Source organism: Geospiza fortis, unplaced genomic scaffold (genome assembly GCF_000277835.1).
Source record: "Geospiza fortis unplaced genomic scaffold, GeoFor_1.0 scaffold37, whole genome shotgun sequence".
In the NCBI taxonomy this organism is placed as follows: domain Eukaryota; kingdom Metazoa; phylum Chordata; class Aves; order Passeriformes; family Thraupidae; genus Geospiza; species Geospiza fortis.
Window position 1 is genome coordinate 181,345 of NW_005054449.1, and position 13,416 is coordinate 194,760.

At 59.5% G+C, this 13,416-nt stretch overlaps 2 protein-coding genes across 4 annotated transcripts; both read left to right on the forward strand.

The window, feature by feature from the left end:
• The first annotated feature begins 230 nt into the window (after window positions 1–230).
• Window positions 231–6,225, forward strand: NLRX1 (NLR family member X1). Of its 2 annotated transcripts, none has more exons than XM_031062518.1 (9): window positions 231–364; window positions 466–593; window positions 735–798; window positions 1,132–1,229; window positions 1,420–2,036; window positions 2,850–4,264; window positions 5,058–5,144; window positions 5,228–5,479; window positions 5,589–6,225. In XM_031062518.1, exons 2-9 carry the CDS (start codon window positions 473–475, stop codon window positions 5,905–5,907), a joined length of 2,973 nt encoding a protein of 990 aa, XP_030918378.1. In that variant the 5' UTR covers window positions 231–364; window positions 466–472; the 3' UTR covers window positions 5,908–6,225. The 2 variants fall into 2 exon arrangements, with proteins under 2 accessions (XP_030918378.1, XP_030918379.1); XM_031062519.1 differs by having other exon boundaries at window positions 738–798.
• On the forward strand, window positions 5,765–11,076 carry PDZD3 (PDZ domain containing 3). Of its 2 annotated transcripts, none has more exons than XM_031062521.1 (10): window positions 5,765–5,865; window positions 7,175–7,202; window positions 7,419–7,483; window positions 7,867–8,078; window positions 9,015–9,201; window positions 9,284–9,420; window positions 9,493–9,697; window positions 9,864–10,060; window positions 10,177–10,347; window positions 10,519–11,076. In XM_031062521.1, exons 2-10 carry the CDS (start codon window positions 7,192–7,194, stop codon window positions 10,561–10,563), a joined length of 1,230 nt encoding a protein of 409 aa, XP_030918381.1. In that variant the 5' UTR covers window positions 5,765–5,865; window positions 7,175–7,191; the 3' UTR covers window positions 10,564–11,076. The 2 variants fall into 2 exon arrangements, with proteins under 2 accessions (XP_030918381.1, XP_030918380.1); XM_031062520.1 differs by lacking the exon at window positions 5,765–5,865 and adding an exon at window positions 6,579–6,614.
• Window positions 11,077–13,416: the final 2,340 nt, after the last annotated feature.

Here is a 13,416-nt window from a genome sequence, read left to right on the forward strand (position 1 = left end):
ATGGGACAGCGTGGGGTTGTTTCCTGCAGGGGCACCGAGGTCGGGACACCTGTGCTCAAGGTCAGCCCCTCTGCCCCCGCCCCTGTGCCTCAGTTTCTTCACCTGGATCACATCAAAAGGGGCTGTAAACAGCGTGGCTTGTGGGACGTGAGAATGAGTGAGAGAGTTGTCCCCCTGCTTGTTGCTTCCTCTCGGCTGGGGTTTGCTTATATCTTTCTCCCCCGTGCCTCAGTTTCCCGGGATGTTGGGGGCTGTGAGCACCGCCCGGGCTCCTGAAGGATCGCCCTGCTGAGCCCTTCTGGGGCGGGAGCCTGAGTCAGCGCCAGCACAGCCGGTTCTGCCGGGCTGGACCACGCTGGGGCAGGTAAGGCTGGGCAGGGCTCTGCTGCACCACATCCGACAGCCCCCCGTGCTCTGCTGAGCCCCCGGAGCCCCTCGCCCGCCTCACGCAGCCCTGTGTTTCAGGTGGAGGATGTCCCGGGCCATGCAGTGCCAGGGCTGCCTGCCCTGGGGCAGCTGGGCACGGCTGCCGCGGTCCCTAGCAGGGACAAGGGGGACCCGCAGCGTGTCCGTGTGCGCTGCTGCCGTGCCAGGTGAGCTGGGCTCTGTGCCTCGGGCACTCAGCCCTGTCCCCCCTGGACATCCCTCCCCAGCTGGGCACCCTAGCCAGGTGTGGGGTTCCCTGCTGGGCTGGAGAGGGGCCGTCCCTGACCGTGTGCATTCCTCCTCCCCAGCAGGCGGTGCAGGCAGGAGTTTCCTCAGGAGGATCCTTGGCACAAGCAGCATCTCCCTCCCCAGGTACAGGCAGTGTCACAAGGCTGGGGCTCTTTGTCACAGCACCTGGCTGGCTGAGCTGGCTGCCCTGGCACCAGGGACACCGCTTTGCTTCCAGACAAACACCCAGACCCTCTGACTCCAGCCCAGCTCCCCTGCCTCTGCACGGGTTTTCTGGGAATGCACAGCCCGTGGCTTGCTGACCTGCCTTCCCCTCCCAGCCGTGCCCCTGCCCTGGCCCTGAGCTCTGCCGTGGTGTGGGGGAAGGAAGGGCTGAGCTGGCTCCTCTGAGCACTTCCCACAGCCTCGCTGGTGATCTGTCCCCCCTGCTCCCTGTGACTCTCCCTCCTCCTGCAGGGGCTGTGTTCGCTACCAGGGAGGCTCCCAGGAGAGCTCTGCCCAGCCCAGCCCCTCTCGCCATGGTCAGTCCCAGCTGAGGAGCGTGGCCTTTTCTGGTGAGTTTGCAGCTCTGGTTTGGAGGGAGGGTCCTACACAGCTGGGTGGGGGCAGCTGCTGTCCTGGGCAGTGTGAGGGCTCCCCATAACTGGGTGCTGTCCCCTCTCTGCAGTGGCTTGGGGCAGGCAACTTCCCCAGTGCCCTGCCAGTGCACAACCCTTGTCGTGTCCAGCACCTTCCTCCTTGCAGGTGCCATCAAGAAGCACCAGAAGAGCCTGTCTGCGTGGTTCAGCCACCAGCCCAATGAGGAGAGGCAGTTCGGCCCTTCCTTCTCTCTGGATGCCGTCCACGTGGACCCAGTGATCCGGGAGAGCTCTCTGGAGGAGATTCTGAAGCCCTCCCCTGATTTAACCATCCAGAACCAGCTCCAGCAGCCCTCCAGAAAGGTTATCAGCCTCCACAGCCTGTTCGACGTGGACGCCTGCGGGCGGCAGGTGAAGAACGTGGTGCTCTACGGCACCGTGGGCACGGGCAAGAGCACCCTCATCAAGAAGATGGTGGTGGACTGGTGCCACGGCCGCCTGCCCCACTTCCAGCTGGTCATCCCCTTCTCCTGCGAGGACCTGTCCCACAGCCATGCCCACGTGTCCCTGCGGCGCCTCGTCACCAAGAAGTACCAGCACCTCCGGGACGTGGTGCCGGTGCTGGAGGCTTCCAACCTCAGCGTGCTCTTCATCCTCAACGGCCTGGAGCGCCTCAACCTGGACTTCCGCCTGGCTGGCACGGAGCTGTGCTGTGACCCCAACGAGCCCGTGCCTCCCTCTGCCATCGTGGTGAACCTGCTGCGGAAATACCTCCTGCCCGAGGTCGGTGCTGCCCTGCTTTGTGCTGGGAGGAGGTTGGGGGTGAGCCCTGAGGCATCACAGGGCTCTTGTGGTCATTATTTGCAGTCCAGCTTGGCTGGGAGAGCAAGCAGGCAGCCTCTGTTCCTGGAGGGACTTGCTAAGGTGGCCTCGTGTCACTGGTGGGATCTTTGGGGGGGCCTGGTAAGGTAATGGAGGCTGTGATCTTCCAGATTTTATTTATGTCTTGGAGGCCTGGTGTGACCGTGTTCACAGGGGTCCGAGGATGAGGGAAGAGAGGATTTGACTCCATGTTTCAGAAGGCTTGATTTATTATTTTATGATATATATTATATTAAAACTATACTAAAAGAATAGAAGAAGGGATCTCATCAGAAGGCTAGCTAAGAATAGAAAAAGAAAGAATGATAATAAAGGCTTGTGTCTCGGACAGAGAGTCCGAGACAGCTGGACTGTGATTGGCCATTAATTAGAAACAACCACATGAGACCAATCACAGATGCACCTGTTGCATTCCACAGCAGCAGATAACCATTGCTTACATTTTGTTCCTGAGTCCTCTCAGCTTCTCAGGAGAAAAAATCCTAAGGAAAGGATTTTTCATAAAACATGTCTGTTTTACAGCCTGGTAAGGTGATGAAGGCTGTGATCTTCCAGTCTTTATGTCTAGGAGGGAATGGGGAAAGTTCTGCCTGGGCCAGGTTTGATCCAGCGCCTTTGTGAACCCCACCCTGTGGACGGGGTGATCCTTGCGCACCCCTCAGTGGGTTACACCCTGCTGGGCAGCCCCAGACTCATCCAGCCCTGTGTCCCCAGGCCAGCATCATCGTCACCACGCGCCCCTCGGCCGTGCGCCGCATCCCCGGCAAGTACGTGGGGCGCTACGCCGAGATCTGCGGCTTCTCCGACACCAACCTGCAGAAGCTCTACTTCCAGATGCGCCTCAGCCAGCCCGGCTGCTCCGGGGAGGAAAGCCAGGACCGCCGCTCAGCGGAGCAGGAGAACCTGGTGGAGATGCTGTCAAGGAACTTGGAGCGCCACAACCAAATAACGGCCGCCTGCTTCTTGCCCTCCTACTGCTGGCTGGTGTGCACCACCCTGCACTTCCTCTACTTCACCAGGACGGTTCCTCCCAGCCAGACCCTCACTGGCATCTACACCAGCTTCCTGAGGCTCAACTTCAGCGGGGAGGTGCTGGACAGCACCGACCCCACCCACATCTCCATGATGAAGTACGTGGCCAAGACAGTGGGCAAGCTGGCCTACGAGGGGGTGATGTCCCGCAAGACCTGCTTCTCAGAGGAGGACCTGCGGCAGTGCTTCGAGGTGGAGATGAAGACTGAAAGTGAGCTCAACCTCCTGGAGGTTTTCCGCAGCGATGTGTTCCGCTTCTTCCTGAGCCCGTGCGTGCAGCTGGGCAAGGAGCACACCTTTGTCTTCACCATCCCCGCCATGCAGGAGTACCTGGCAGCCCTGTACGTGGTGCTGGGAGAGAAGAAGACCCTGGTGCAGAGAGTGGGGAAGGAGCTGTCAGAGGTGCTCGGGAAGGTGAGCGAAGACGTGGCTGTGGTTTTGAACATCATCTCCAAGGTGCTGCCGCTGCGCTTCCTCCCCGTGCTCTTCAACCTGCTCAAGATCTTCCCTCGCTACTTCTCGCGGGTGGGCGGCAAGGACAGGGATACCATTGCCCACACCATGGCAGAGGAGCTGTTCAAAGAGGAGGACTACTACAACGATGATGTCTTGGACCAGATCAACTCCAGCATCCTGGGCGTGGAGGGCCCCATGCGCCACCCCGATGAGGCCCCGGATGACGAGGTGTTTGAGCTCTTCCCCATTTTCATGGGCGGGATCCTGTCCCGCCGCAACCGCGCCATCCTGGAGCAGCTGGGCTGCTCCATCAAGAACCTGGCAGCCTTCGAGATCGCCAAGGCCATGAAGAAGACGGTGATCAGGAAGGGCCGCAGGGGCCTGCCCCCCTCAGAGCTCATGGACTACCTGTTCTTCCTGCACGAGTTCCAGAACGAGCGCTTCACGGCCGAGGCCATCCTCTCCCTCCGCGCTGTCAACCTCTCCTCCGTCAAGATGACCCCTCTCAAGTGTTCCGTGCTGGCGTCTGTCATGAGCACCACGTGTCATGAGGTGGAGGAGCTGAACCTGACCTCCTGCAACCTGGACAGCGGCAGCTTGAGGACCCTCTTCCCTGTCCTGCTGCGATGCAAAGCTCTCCAGTGAGTACCACCCACCTCCTCATGCTCAGAAACTGGGTTTTTTCTCACCTCTGCCCATCACAGGGATGCTTTAGGAGCCCAAGTATGGAAAATTTAGGAAAGGGCATGTTTATCCTCAGTGCATTCCTAGGGAACTACAGCTTCCAACATGCAACACTCCCTGAGCAGCCTTTCTAGGGCACTGCATGCTGGGATTTGCAGTCCCAGCTTGCTCTCCCGCAGGAATTTTTGGGAAGTTCCTGCAGCTCTTACAGGCTGGGGGGGCTGCCAGCTGCCCTGCCAGCCCCGAGTCCCTACGGGAAGTTACTCGGTATCCCCGTGTCGTTAGCTCTGTGAGGAGTTTGCTGTCCCAGAGGCGGGAGTGTGGGCTGTGCAGATGTTCCCACAAATGTTCCAGAACGTTTGTGGAGCTGCAGGTCTTCCTGCCGCCCAGGTGGTGGCGAGACGTGCTCAGCACAGATGGATCGGGCTGTGCAGCTGGGCTGTGCCGCACTTCCTTCCTCCAGATGCTCAGGAGGGCTTGATGGAGCCCTGATCCCTCCTCTGACCTTCACCCGCCTCCTGAAGACTCCGCCATCCTCTTCCCCTTGCCCTGCTCCTGCTGGCACTGGCTCTGCTGGCTCATGCTGGGGTGTGGTGTCACTGCGCTCCCTTTGGGAGAGGAAACCTGGAGTGGCCTAGTTCGGGGAGCCCAGGGAGGATGGTGATGGGCAAAATGGAGCGGGCGGGGCTGCCAGGCTCCCAGGTAACAGCCATTTTGTTCCTGTCACCCCCGTGTCTTGCTCTGCACCAGCCTGCAGCTCAACAGCCTGGGCTCCGATGCCTGCAAGGAAATCCGTGACCTGCTCCTGCATGACAAGTGTGCGGTGAGCAGCCTGCGGTGAGTACGGCCCCCGCCCTGCATGACACTGCCACTGCTGTCCCCCACGCGCCTGGGCACTCCCTGAGCTCCGTGTCCCACAGGCTGGCCAACAACCCCGTGGGCGAGCAGGGCGCTCGCTACCTGGCCGAGGCGCTGGCTGGAAACCGCTCGCTGACGCAGCTGTCCCTGCTGCACACCTCGCTGGGGGACCCCGGCGCCGAGGCCATCGCCCAGCACCTGGCCCAGAACCAGCACCTGCAGGAGCTCAACCTGGGCTACAACTCCCTGACGGACGCGGCGGCCCTGCGCGTGGTGGAGGTGGCCAAGAGGCACGAGACGCTGGACAAAGTGCAGTGAGTCCGCTCTGCTGCATCCCTGCCCTTTTTCCCACACGGCATCCCTGCCCTGTGTGCCTCTGTCCTTCCCCTCAGCCCTCACCGGTGTCTCCTGCTGCTTTCCCAGTCTCTACTTCAACGACATCAGCGAGGATGGCAAGAGGGCTCTTGACTCCCTGCGCATGGACCGGGACGGCGTCAGGGCTCTGGTTTTCCTCACGGCGGGCACCGACATCTCCGATTACTGGTCCCACATCCTGAACGTGGTGCAGAGGAACCTGCCCTTCTGGGATCGTGAGCGGGTCCGGCAGCACCTCACCCTCCTCCTGCAGGACCTGGAGAGCAGCCGCAGCCAGACTGCCAATCCCTGGAGGAAAGCCAAGTTCCTGCGAGTCGAGAGCGAGGTCAAGAAAATGCTGGGGAAACTGCAGGATGGGAGCCTCTAACCTGCTGCCCATCCACCAGCCAGGGTGGGGCAGTGGAGTGTGCCCAGCAGCACATTCCCTGTGCCCTCAGCCACCTGGAGATGCTGGGTGGATGGTGCTGTCAAAGGTGCTGGGTGTGTGGGGCTCAGCCTCATCTGCAGGCGAGGCTGAAGTGTGGGAATGGGACAGAAACCAGGCCAGGAGCACATGGGACTTGTTCTTCTGGGCTTGTGGAAAGCCAGCCCTGCACCCCAGCCAGAGTGCTGGCAGGGAGCAGGATTGGGGCTTGTCTGTGAATCTTTTGGGAGCATTAAAGTGCACCTCTCTATTGCCAGTGAAGCACACTAGTACCAAGACTTGATCTCCTCTTTGGGCCCTCCCTGGGGAGGAATTGGAGCAGCTGGAGTGGAGGGTTCTGCCTTTCCCCATCTCCCAGCACTGGCAGGGAGCAGCCCACCTCTGCTCCAGTGCTGAACCAGCCATTCTCCCCTCGCTGTGTGTCCCCCTGGAAGCCACCAGGAGCTGTCCCCGAGCTGGGTGTCCCAGGAGTGCTGGTCCCTGCTCCCAGCTCTGGCTGGCAGTGCCAGGGCCTGGGAGGGCAGGCAGACTTGGGGCTGTTTAACCATTAAACCTGGGGCGTCTTGGGAGAGGCGGGGACACTTCCCTGCCACTTCACCCTGTACCTTGCTCCCTCTGGCAAATCCCTGCAGCCATGAAGCAAACAAAAGGTATGTGCCTGCCGGGGAATCCTCTGCAGACCCTTCCCCGCACACCCAGGCCCTGCTGCCAGGTGGAGCAAGGCACTGTCAGAGCCCAGGCAGCCTGTGGAAGGAGCCAGAGGCATGCAGGAAAATGTCACCTTGTGGGGATGCTGGGGAGGCATCCCCTCTGCCTGGGTTTGGGGGTCCTTGTGCCCAAAGAGGTGTGGAGGGGTTTTATGGGAGGGTGTGTGCCAGGGAAGGTCTCTGTTTCCTTCTCCTGCCTCCAGCAGCTCCCTGGGGTCCTGGTGAACCTTCTCAGCCCTCACTGAAGAGCCCTGTAGACCCCCAGGACTGAGCCCATCTGGCCCTGCTTTGCCCATGGGACCTGAGCAGCACGCCCTGCTGTTGGGAAGGCAGGAGGACAGTGATGGCAGGGCCAAGGAACAACCTGTGCTGAGAGACAGAGGGGCTTGGGGGCTGTGTGGGCTTGGCAAACCCCCTCACCCAGATGGCAGGCTCAGCTCGAGAGCGTGGGGTCTGCTCCCAGCCCACCAGCTCCTGTGCTGACCTCTGCTCTCCCTCTGCAGGGCTCGAGGGAGACAAGATGTCCATCATGTAAGTGCTGATCTCCCCTTGACCAGGGGCTTTCTGGGGCTCAGGAGAGGCGTGGGGAATGGTCCAAGAGGGAAATCCCCTCTGGCTTTCCCCAAGGAAAAGGAGGCACAGGCCCCAGTTGGCCCTTTATGGAGGAACAAGCTCCCCAAGGCTGGGGGAGGCAGAGGCAGGGCCATCTTGCACTAACGTGGCCTCTCCCGCCCTTTATCATTTCAGAAAATTTGAATTTAACCCCAAAGTTGGGATCGACAACCCAGCCTTGACCCTGACTGAGGACACGGGTAAATACACGCCCTCATCTCCCAGGGTGTCCTTGTGTCTGAGGGGGCTGTAACACCTGGGTGACCCTGTGTCTGCACAGGGCTGTGACACCTGGGTGTCCCTGTCTGTGCAGGGCTGTGACACCTGGGTGTCCTTGTGTCTGCAGGGGGCTGTGACACCTGGGTGTCCCTGTCTCTGCACAGGGCTGTGTCACCTGGGTGTCCCTGTCTCTGCACAGGGCTGTGGCACCTGGGCACTGCTGGGGTCCTGAGCTCTCTGTCCCACTGGGGACCTGTGGGAGGTGACCACAGCACGGATGAGCAGATCCCCAGCCCAGGATGGGGTGCAGAACTTGTGTGAGGATCCCTGCGGGACCCTGCTCACGGGCTGTGCCCCCCCACAGATGGTGAGGGCGTGGGGGAGCCCCGATTCTACCTGCTGACCAAGGAGAGCACCGAGACCTTCGGCTTCTGCCTGCACGAGGAGCTGGGCTGCCAGGGCCACGTCATCCGGCAGCTTGAGCTGGGGGGGGTGGCCCAGCGCAGGGGGCTGCAGGACGGGGATCGCCTGCTCCAGGTCAATGGCCACTTCGTGGACCACATGGACCACCTCAGGGTAAGCTGGGAGCATCCCATGGGAACGCCTGGGTCCCTGGGATCCCTGATTCCTGAATCCCATGGGAATCCCTGATTCCTGATCCCCGAATCCCATGGGAATGCCTGGGTCCCTGGGATCCCTGATCCCTGATTCCCATGGGAATCCCTGATTCCTGATCCCTGATTCCCATGGGAATCCCTGGGTCCTACCCAGCCAGGGGCACAGAGGAGGCATGACTCAGCTGTTTGGACTTGAAGCAATGAACTTTCTTTGCATAGTTTTTGCATTTTCTTATATTGTAAGATTATTTTAGTGATATGATAGAATTTGATGTTCTGCAGGTGAAGAATTTCCCTGATCATTCCACATCAGCACTTGATTGAGGTTTTGATTGGCGACAGAAAACCTCTCAAGTGTTTGTTCTTTCTTCTGCATGGGCCCAGCAGATGAAATTACAAACACTTTTCTTTTTAATTTAATTAAAATTAAAAGGGTGATATGTCACAGATATGTTTTATAAAAAATCCTTTCCTTAGGATTTTTCCTCCTGAGAAGCTGAGAGGCCTCAGGAACAAAATGTAAGCAATGGTTATCTGCTGCTGTGGAATGCAACAGGTGCATCTGTGATTGGTCTCATGTGGTTGTTTCTAATTAATGGCCAATCACAGTCCAGCTGTCTCAGACTCTCAGTCAGACACAAGCTTTTGTTATTAATTTCATTCTTCTTGCTTGCTAGCCTTCTGATGAAATCCTTTCTTCTATTCTTTTAGTATAGTTTTAATATAATATATATAATAAAATAATAAATCAGCCTTCTGAAACATGGAGTCAACATTCTCATCTCTCCCCTCACCCTGGGACCCCTGCGAACACCCCCAGATGCACGAGCCCTGCTGACCCCAGGGATCCCACTCCATCTCAGGGTGCCTGCTCAGGGTTCCTGGGTCCTTCCAGGTGGTGCAGAAGATCAAGGCCAGCGGGAACCAGGTCCTGCTGGCGGTGCTGGATGGTGACTCCTACGAAGCAGCCAAATCCCTGGGCAGGGACCTGTCCCAGATGCTGCCCGAGGACATCCGCCCGCGCCTCTGCCACGTCACCAGGGACAAAAGCGGCTTTGGCTTCAGCGTGTCGTGTCCAGAAGGTAAAGCAGGATGCTGCCACCATGAGCCTCCCCGTTGTAGCACCTCACTCACCCCAAAGTGCCCCTTCTGCTCCTCCTGCAGGCACCAAGGGCACCTTCCAGCTGTCGGTGCTGCAGGACGGGCCGGCGGACAGAGCGGGGGTGCCACCGGGCTGCTGGCTGTTGGAGCTGAACGGGGACAGCGTCAGGAGCTACTCGCACAGCCAGCTCACCAGAAAGGTGCCTGCTCCTGGCATGGGGGACGAGGGATGGGGCTGAGAATGTCACTGAGCACCTGTGCTTCCCATCCAGCTCAAGCAGAGCGGCAACAAGGTGACGCTGCTGGTGGCATCCAGCGCCGTGGAGGAGTTCTACCGCCTGCGGGGCCTGCGGGTCACGGCTGCCTTGGCTGACACCTCCCGGCTCCCCTTCAAGGTCCGGGAGCTGCACCTGGTGAAGGGTCCTGCTGGCTACGGGTTCCTGCTCAAGGAGGATGATTGCAGCTCGGGAGGAGTAGGTGAGAGGGCTGAGAGGGGCACTTTGTACCTGAGCAAGGCATTTCTGAGGGTTGGGAAGAGCTGACAGCTCTGTGCCTGCAGTGGGACCTGTCCCCACCTGCACACGGGGGTCAGCAGAGGCAGGTCCCCTCTGCGAGCCCCTGTCCCCTCCCTGTGCTGTGGCAGGCCAGTTCCTGTGGGATGTGGATGAGGGGCTGCCAGCAGAGCAGGCAGGGATGAGGGAAGGGGACCGAGTGCTGGCCGTGAATGGGGAGAGCATCGAGGGGCTGGACCACGAGCAGACCGTGCACAGGATCCGCGCCCGGGAGGACCAGGTGACGCTGCTGGTCATCGACCCCGCTGGGGACGAGTTCTACCACTCGGTAGGTCCTGGGGCCATGCTCCTGCTCTGGCTGGGGAGCCCTGGGGTGCTGTGAGGCTGCACGGTGGGATGGTTGTCCTCCACAGGGGCTGTGTGTCCATCCCTCTCCTCTTCCAGATCGGGCTGTCCCCCCTGCAGTTCTTTGAGGACAGTGACCCCGCCTCAGGCTCCTGCACGCCCTCCCTGCCCTCTCGCAGTGGCTCCCCTGCACTCTGTGACCTTGAGGTGGCACCTAAGGGACCTGTGTCCTGGCTGATGGCTGCTGCCAACAGCATAGAGATCGTACAGGTAACTCCCCAGGGCAGTGCTCACAGCCTGGCAGGGCTCTGAGTGCTGCCACCCTCCTATTCCACCCATCCTAACATTCCCTGGCACCTGTGGTGCTGCCAGGAGGAGGCTGTGTGGTCTCCTGGCCACAGGGGCCAGGCACAAAGACCCCTCCAACCTGTGTCCCCGCAGAGCCAGCGCCAGGAGGAGCACACAAAGCTGTGCCAGGCATTCTAACAGCCCGGGAGCCTCTGGACAGGCTCTCCCACCTGCACAGCACCTGCACCCAGGCCACGTGCAGCCCCTCGGGCCTCAGCACTGCTCAGCATGGACCCTGCACACGCAGCTCCTGCGTCTCCGTGCCTGGCTCACAGCATGACACTCCCAGGGACTCGTCTCTGCCCACCCAGGCTGGCTCAGAGCTTGTACCAACCACACTGGCAGCTCCTCCTAACCTGACCACAGAGCTGTGTCTTTGCCTGCCCAGCTACCTCCAGGGATTCCTCAGGACATTGCACCGAAGCCCTTGCCCAGCTCCAGGCTCTGGGAGTTCCCAGGAGCGCTGAGGTGCTGCCCTCTGCACCATGACCCAGGGGACTCGAGGGCTGGCTCAGGTCTGCACGTGCATGGACATCTCTCCTGTGCTGCTCCTCTCATCCCCTCCCTGAACCTGTGGGCAGTGAGCGTCCACCAGCCAGCACCACCCTGTTCCTGCACCACCCTTTTGGGGTGATTAAAGGACAAATCCACGCTGCTGCTTGTGTGGGTGATGTTATGGGCAGCACATCCCAGGGCCAGATCCATCCTCTCTTCCCAAGCCTGGAGTTGGGCAGTGGATGTAGGGAGCTCTCCAGGTGTGCTGCTGGGAGGGTGGGGGCTGAGAGTCATCCTGAGAGCCCCTGGGCACTGCACCTGCAGGAATTGGACAGCAAACTCCTGCAGGCATCCCTTGTGCTCCACAGCAAGGGCTGTTCCTCAGGGCTCCCCTTGCAGGTGACACATCAGGAGCATCCTCAGGGTTCCCCTTGCAGGTGACACATCAGGAGCATCCTGAGGGTTCCCCTTGCAGGTGACACATCAGGAGCATCCCAAGGATTCCCCTTGCAGGTGACACATCAGGAGCATCCTCAGGGCTCCCCTTGCAGGTGACACATCAGGAGCATCCTCAGGGTTCCCCTTGCAGGTGACACATCAGGAGCATCCTCAGGGTTCCCCTTGCAGGTGACACATCAGGAGCATCCCGAGGGTTCCCCTTGCAGGTGACACATCAGGAGCATCCTCAGGGTTCCCTTGTAAGTGACACATCCGTTCCTGCCCTGCCAGGGCGGTGACAATGCTGGGGGAGGGGGACAGGGGGGGATCCCAGAGGGGAAATTTCACCTCTCTGCCGAGCGTGGGAGAGTGAAAACGAGCACAGAGTTTTGCATGTGGCCAAGAACCACAAACCTCTGGCTGAGGTTTTACCTCGGCCCCTTCTCGAGTGTGAACTGAAGCGCCGCACTGGAGTCCCTGCCTCGTGTCCTCTGAGCTCAGTGCAGGCAGCTGGGCTGCAAAAAGTCCTTGTCCAGAGCCTTTGGGAGCTGACAGCCCGGGAGGGAGCAGGGCTGGCCAGCTGCAGGCTGGTTTGGGGGTGAACAGTCAAGGGAGAGGTGGGAAAAGCTTGGCTGGGAGCCCCCAGCAGCACCAAGGTGTGGGGTCCCTGCATCAGTCCCAAGTGAAACCCTCCCAGCAATCCCAAGGGAGGCAGTCACAACAGTCCCAAGCAAAATCAACCTTTGCTTGAAGTCTCAGAGCCCAGCTCGGGGTGAATCATGCCCGGAGAAGCAGATAGTCAGGAATGCAATTACTCAAGCGTGTTCCCTGATCTCTTTGGATCAGAGCCATGGTGATTTTTGTACTTGGCTCTCACAGAGGCACTGTTGCCCTCCCCAGTTCCCTCCCCAGGTAGTTGTGGTAGCGTGGAGCTGGCCAGGGCACCTGCTGGTGGTCAATCCTGCTTGACTATTAGCCAGAATCCATTAGCACCTAATGGGAAAAGCCTCAGGAACACGGCCTCAATAAACATTGACATATTTGAGGTCAATATAATCCTTAGGAAAATTTGCCCAGGTAATTAAAGCCAGACAAGGAGTTGCCTGTCCCAGAAATATTTACCAAGCTTCACCAAAGGCAATAAAATGAAGGCAGAGAGTTTTATAACCAATCCATGCTGGGCTCCCTTGTGTTTAGTGCTGCTTCCTGCTGTGCTGCCCATTTGGCTCCTCAGCCAGTGGGTGCCACAGGGGAAGCAAAGCTCCCTGCAGGAGGCTGGATCCAGAGGTTGAGCCTGTGCTCTCCAAACTCCAGGCCCGAGTTTGGGGTGCTCACGTTCCCCAAACTGATGTGGGCAAACCCACAGTTTGCCTTTGCCTGGTTTCCTGTCACAGCCCCTGTGGTACCAGCCACAGCTGGTTTTTGCAAAAGGATGTGTTCTTCTGCCTGGAGAGGAGATGAAAAGAGGATCTGAAGGCAGCAAAGAAACAGAACTCAACTGACTTTCAAGCCCATATTGTAATTTTTTAAAAAGTTCGGTGGTGTCAGCTCTGACAAACTCACTCCCTGGTTCCCTTTAGATTCCCTGCTCCCCTCTTCTCTCCCCAGTTCCTTTTCACTCCCTGGTTCCCTTTTCTGTCCTTTTCCTCCTTTTGACCCCTGGTTCTCCTCTCCCCCTGGTCCCTTTTTCTCTCCCCCTGGTCCCTTTTCTTTCTCCTCGTTCCCTTTTCTCTCTCTTGCCCCCTTTTGACCCCCTGGTCCTCTTTTCTCCCCCTGGTTCTCTTTTCTCTCCTGGGTCCTCTTTTCTCTCCCTGGTTCCCTTTTCACTGCCCAGTCCCATTTCCTCTCCTGGTCCCCTTTTCTCTCCCCGTTGCTCTCACTGCCCGGCTCCTGCTCCTTCTCCCGTTGGAGCCGGGATGCCGGGAACAGGGACTGACCCCTGATGGGCTCTGCCTCCCCTGCTTTGCGGGGAGAGGCCTCAGGTACCTGCCAGGTGCACCGGACGCTCTCCCGTTCCCATCCCCTCCCCGCCGTGGGGACGCCGGTGCCGCTCCCGCC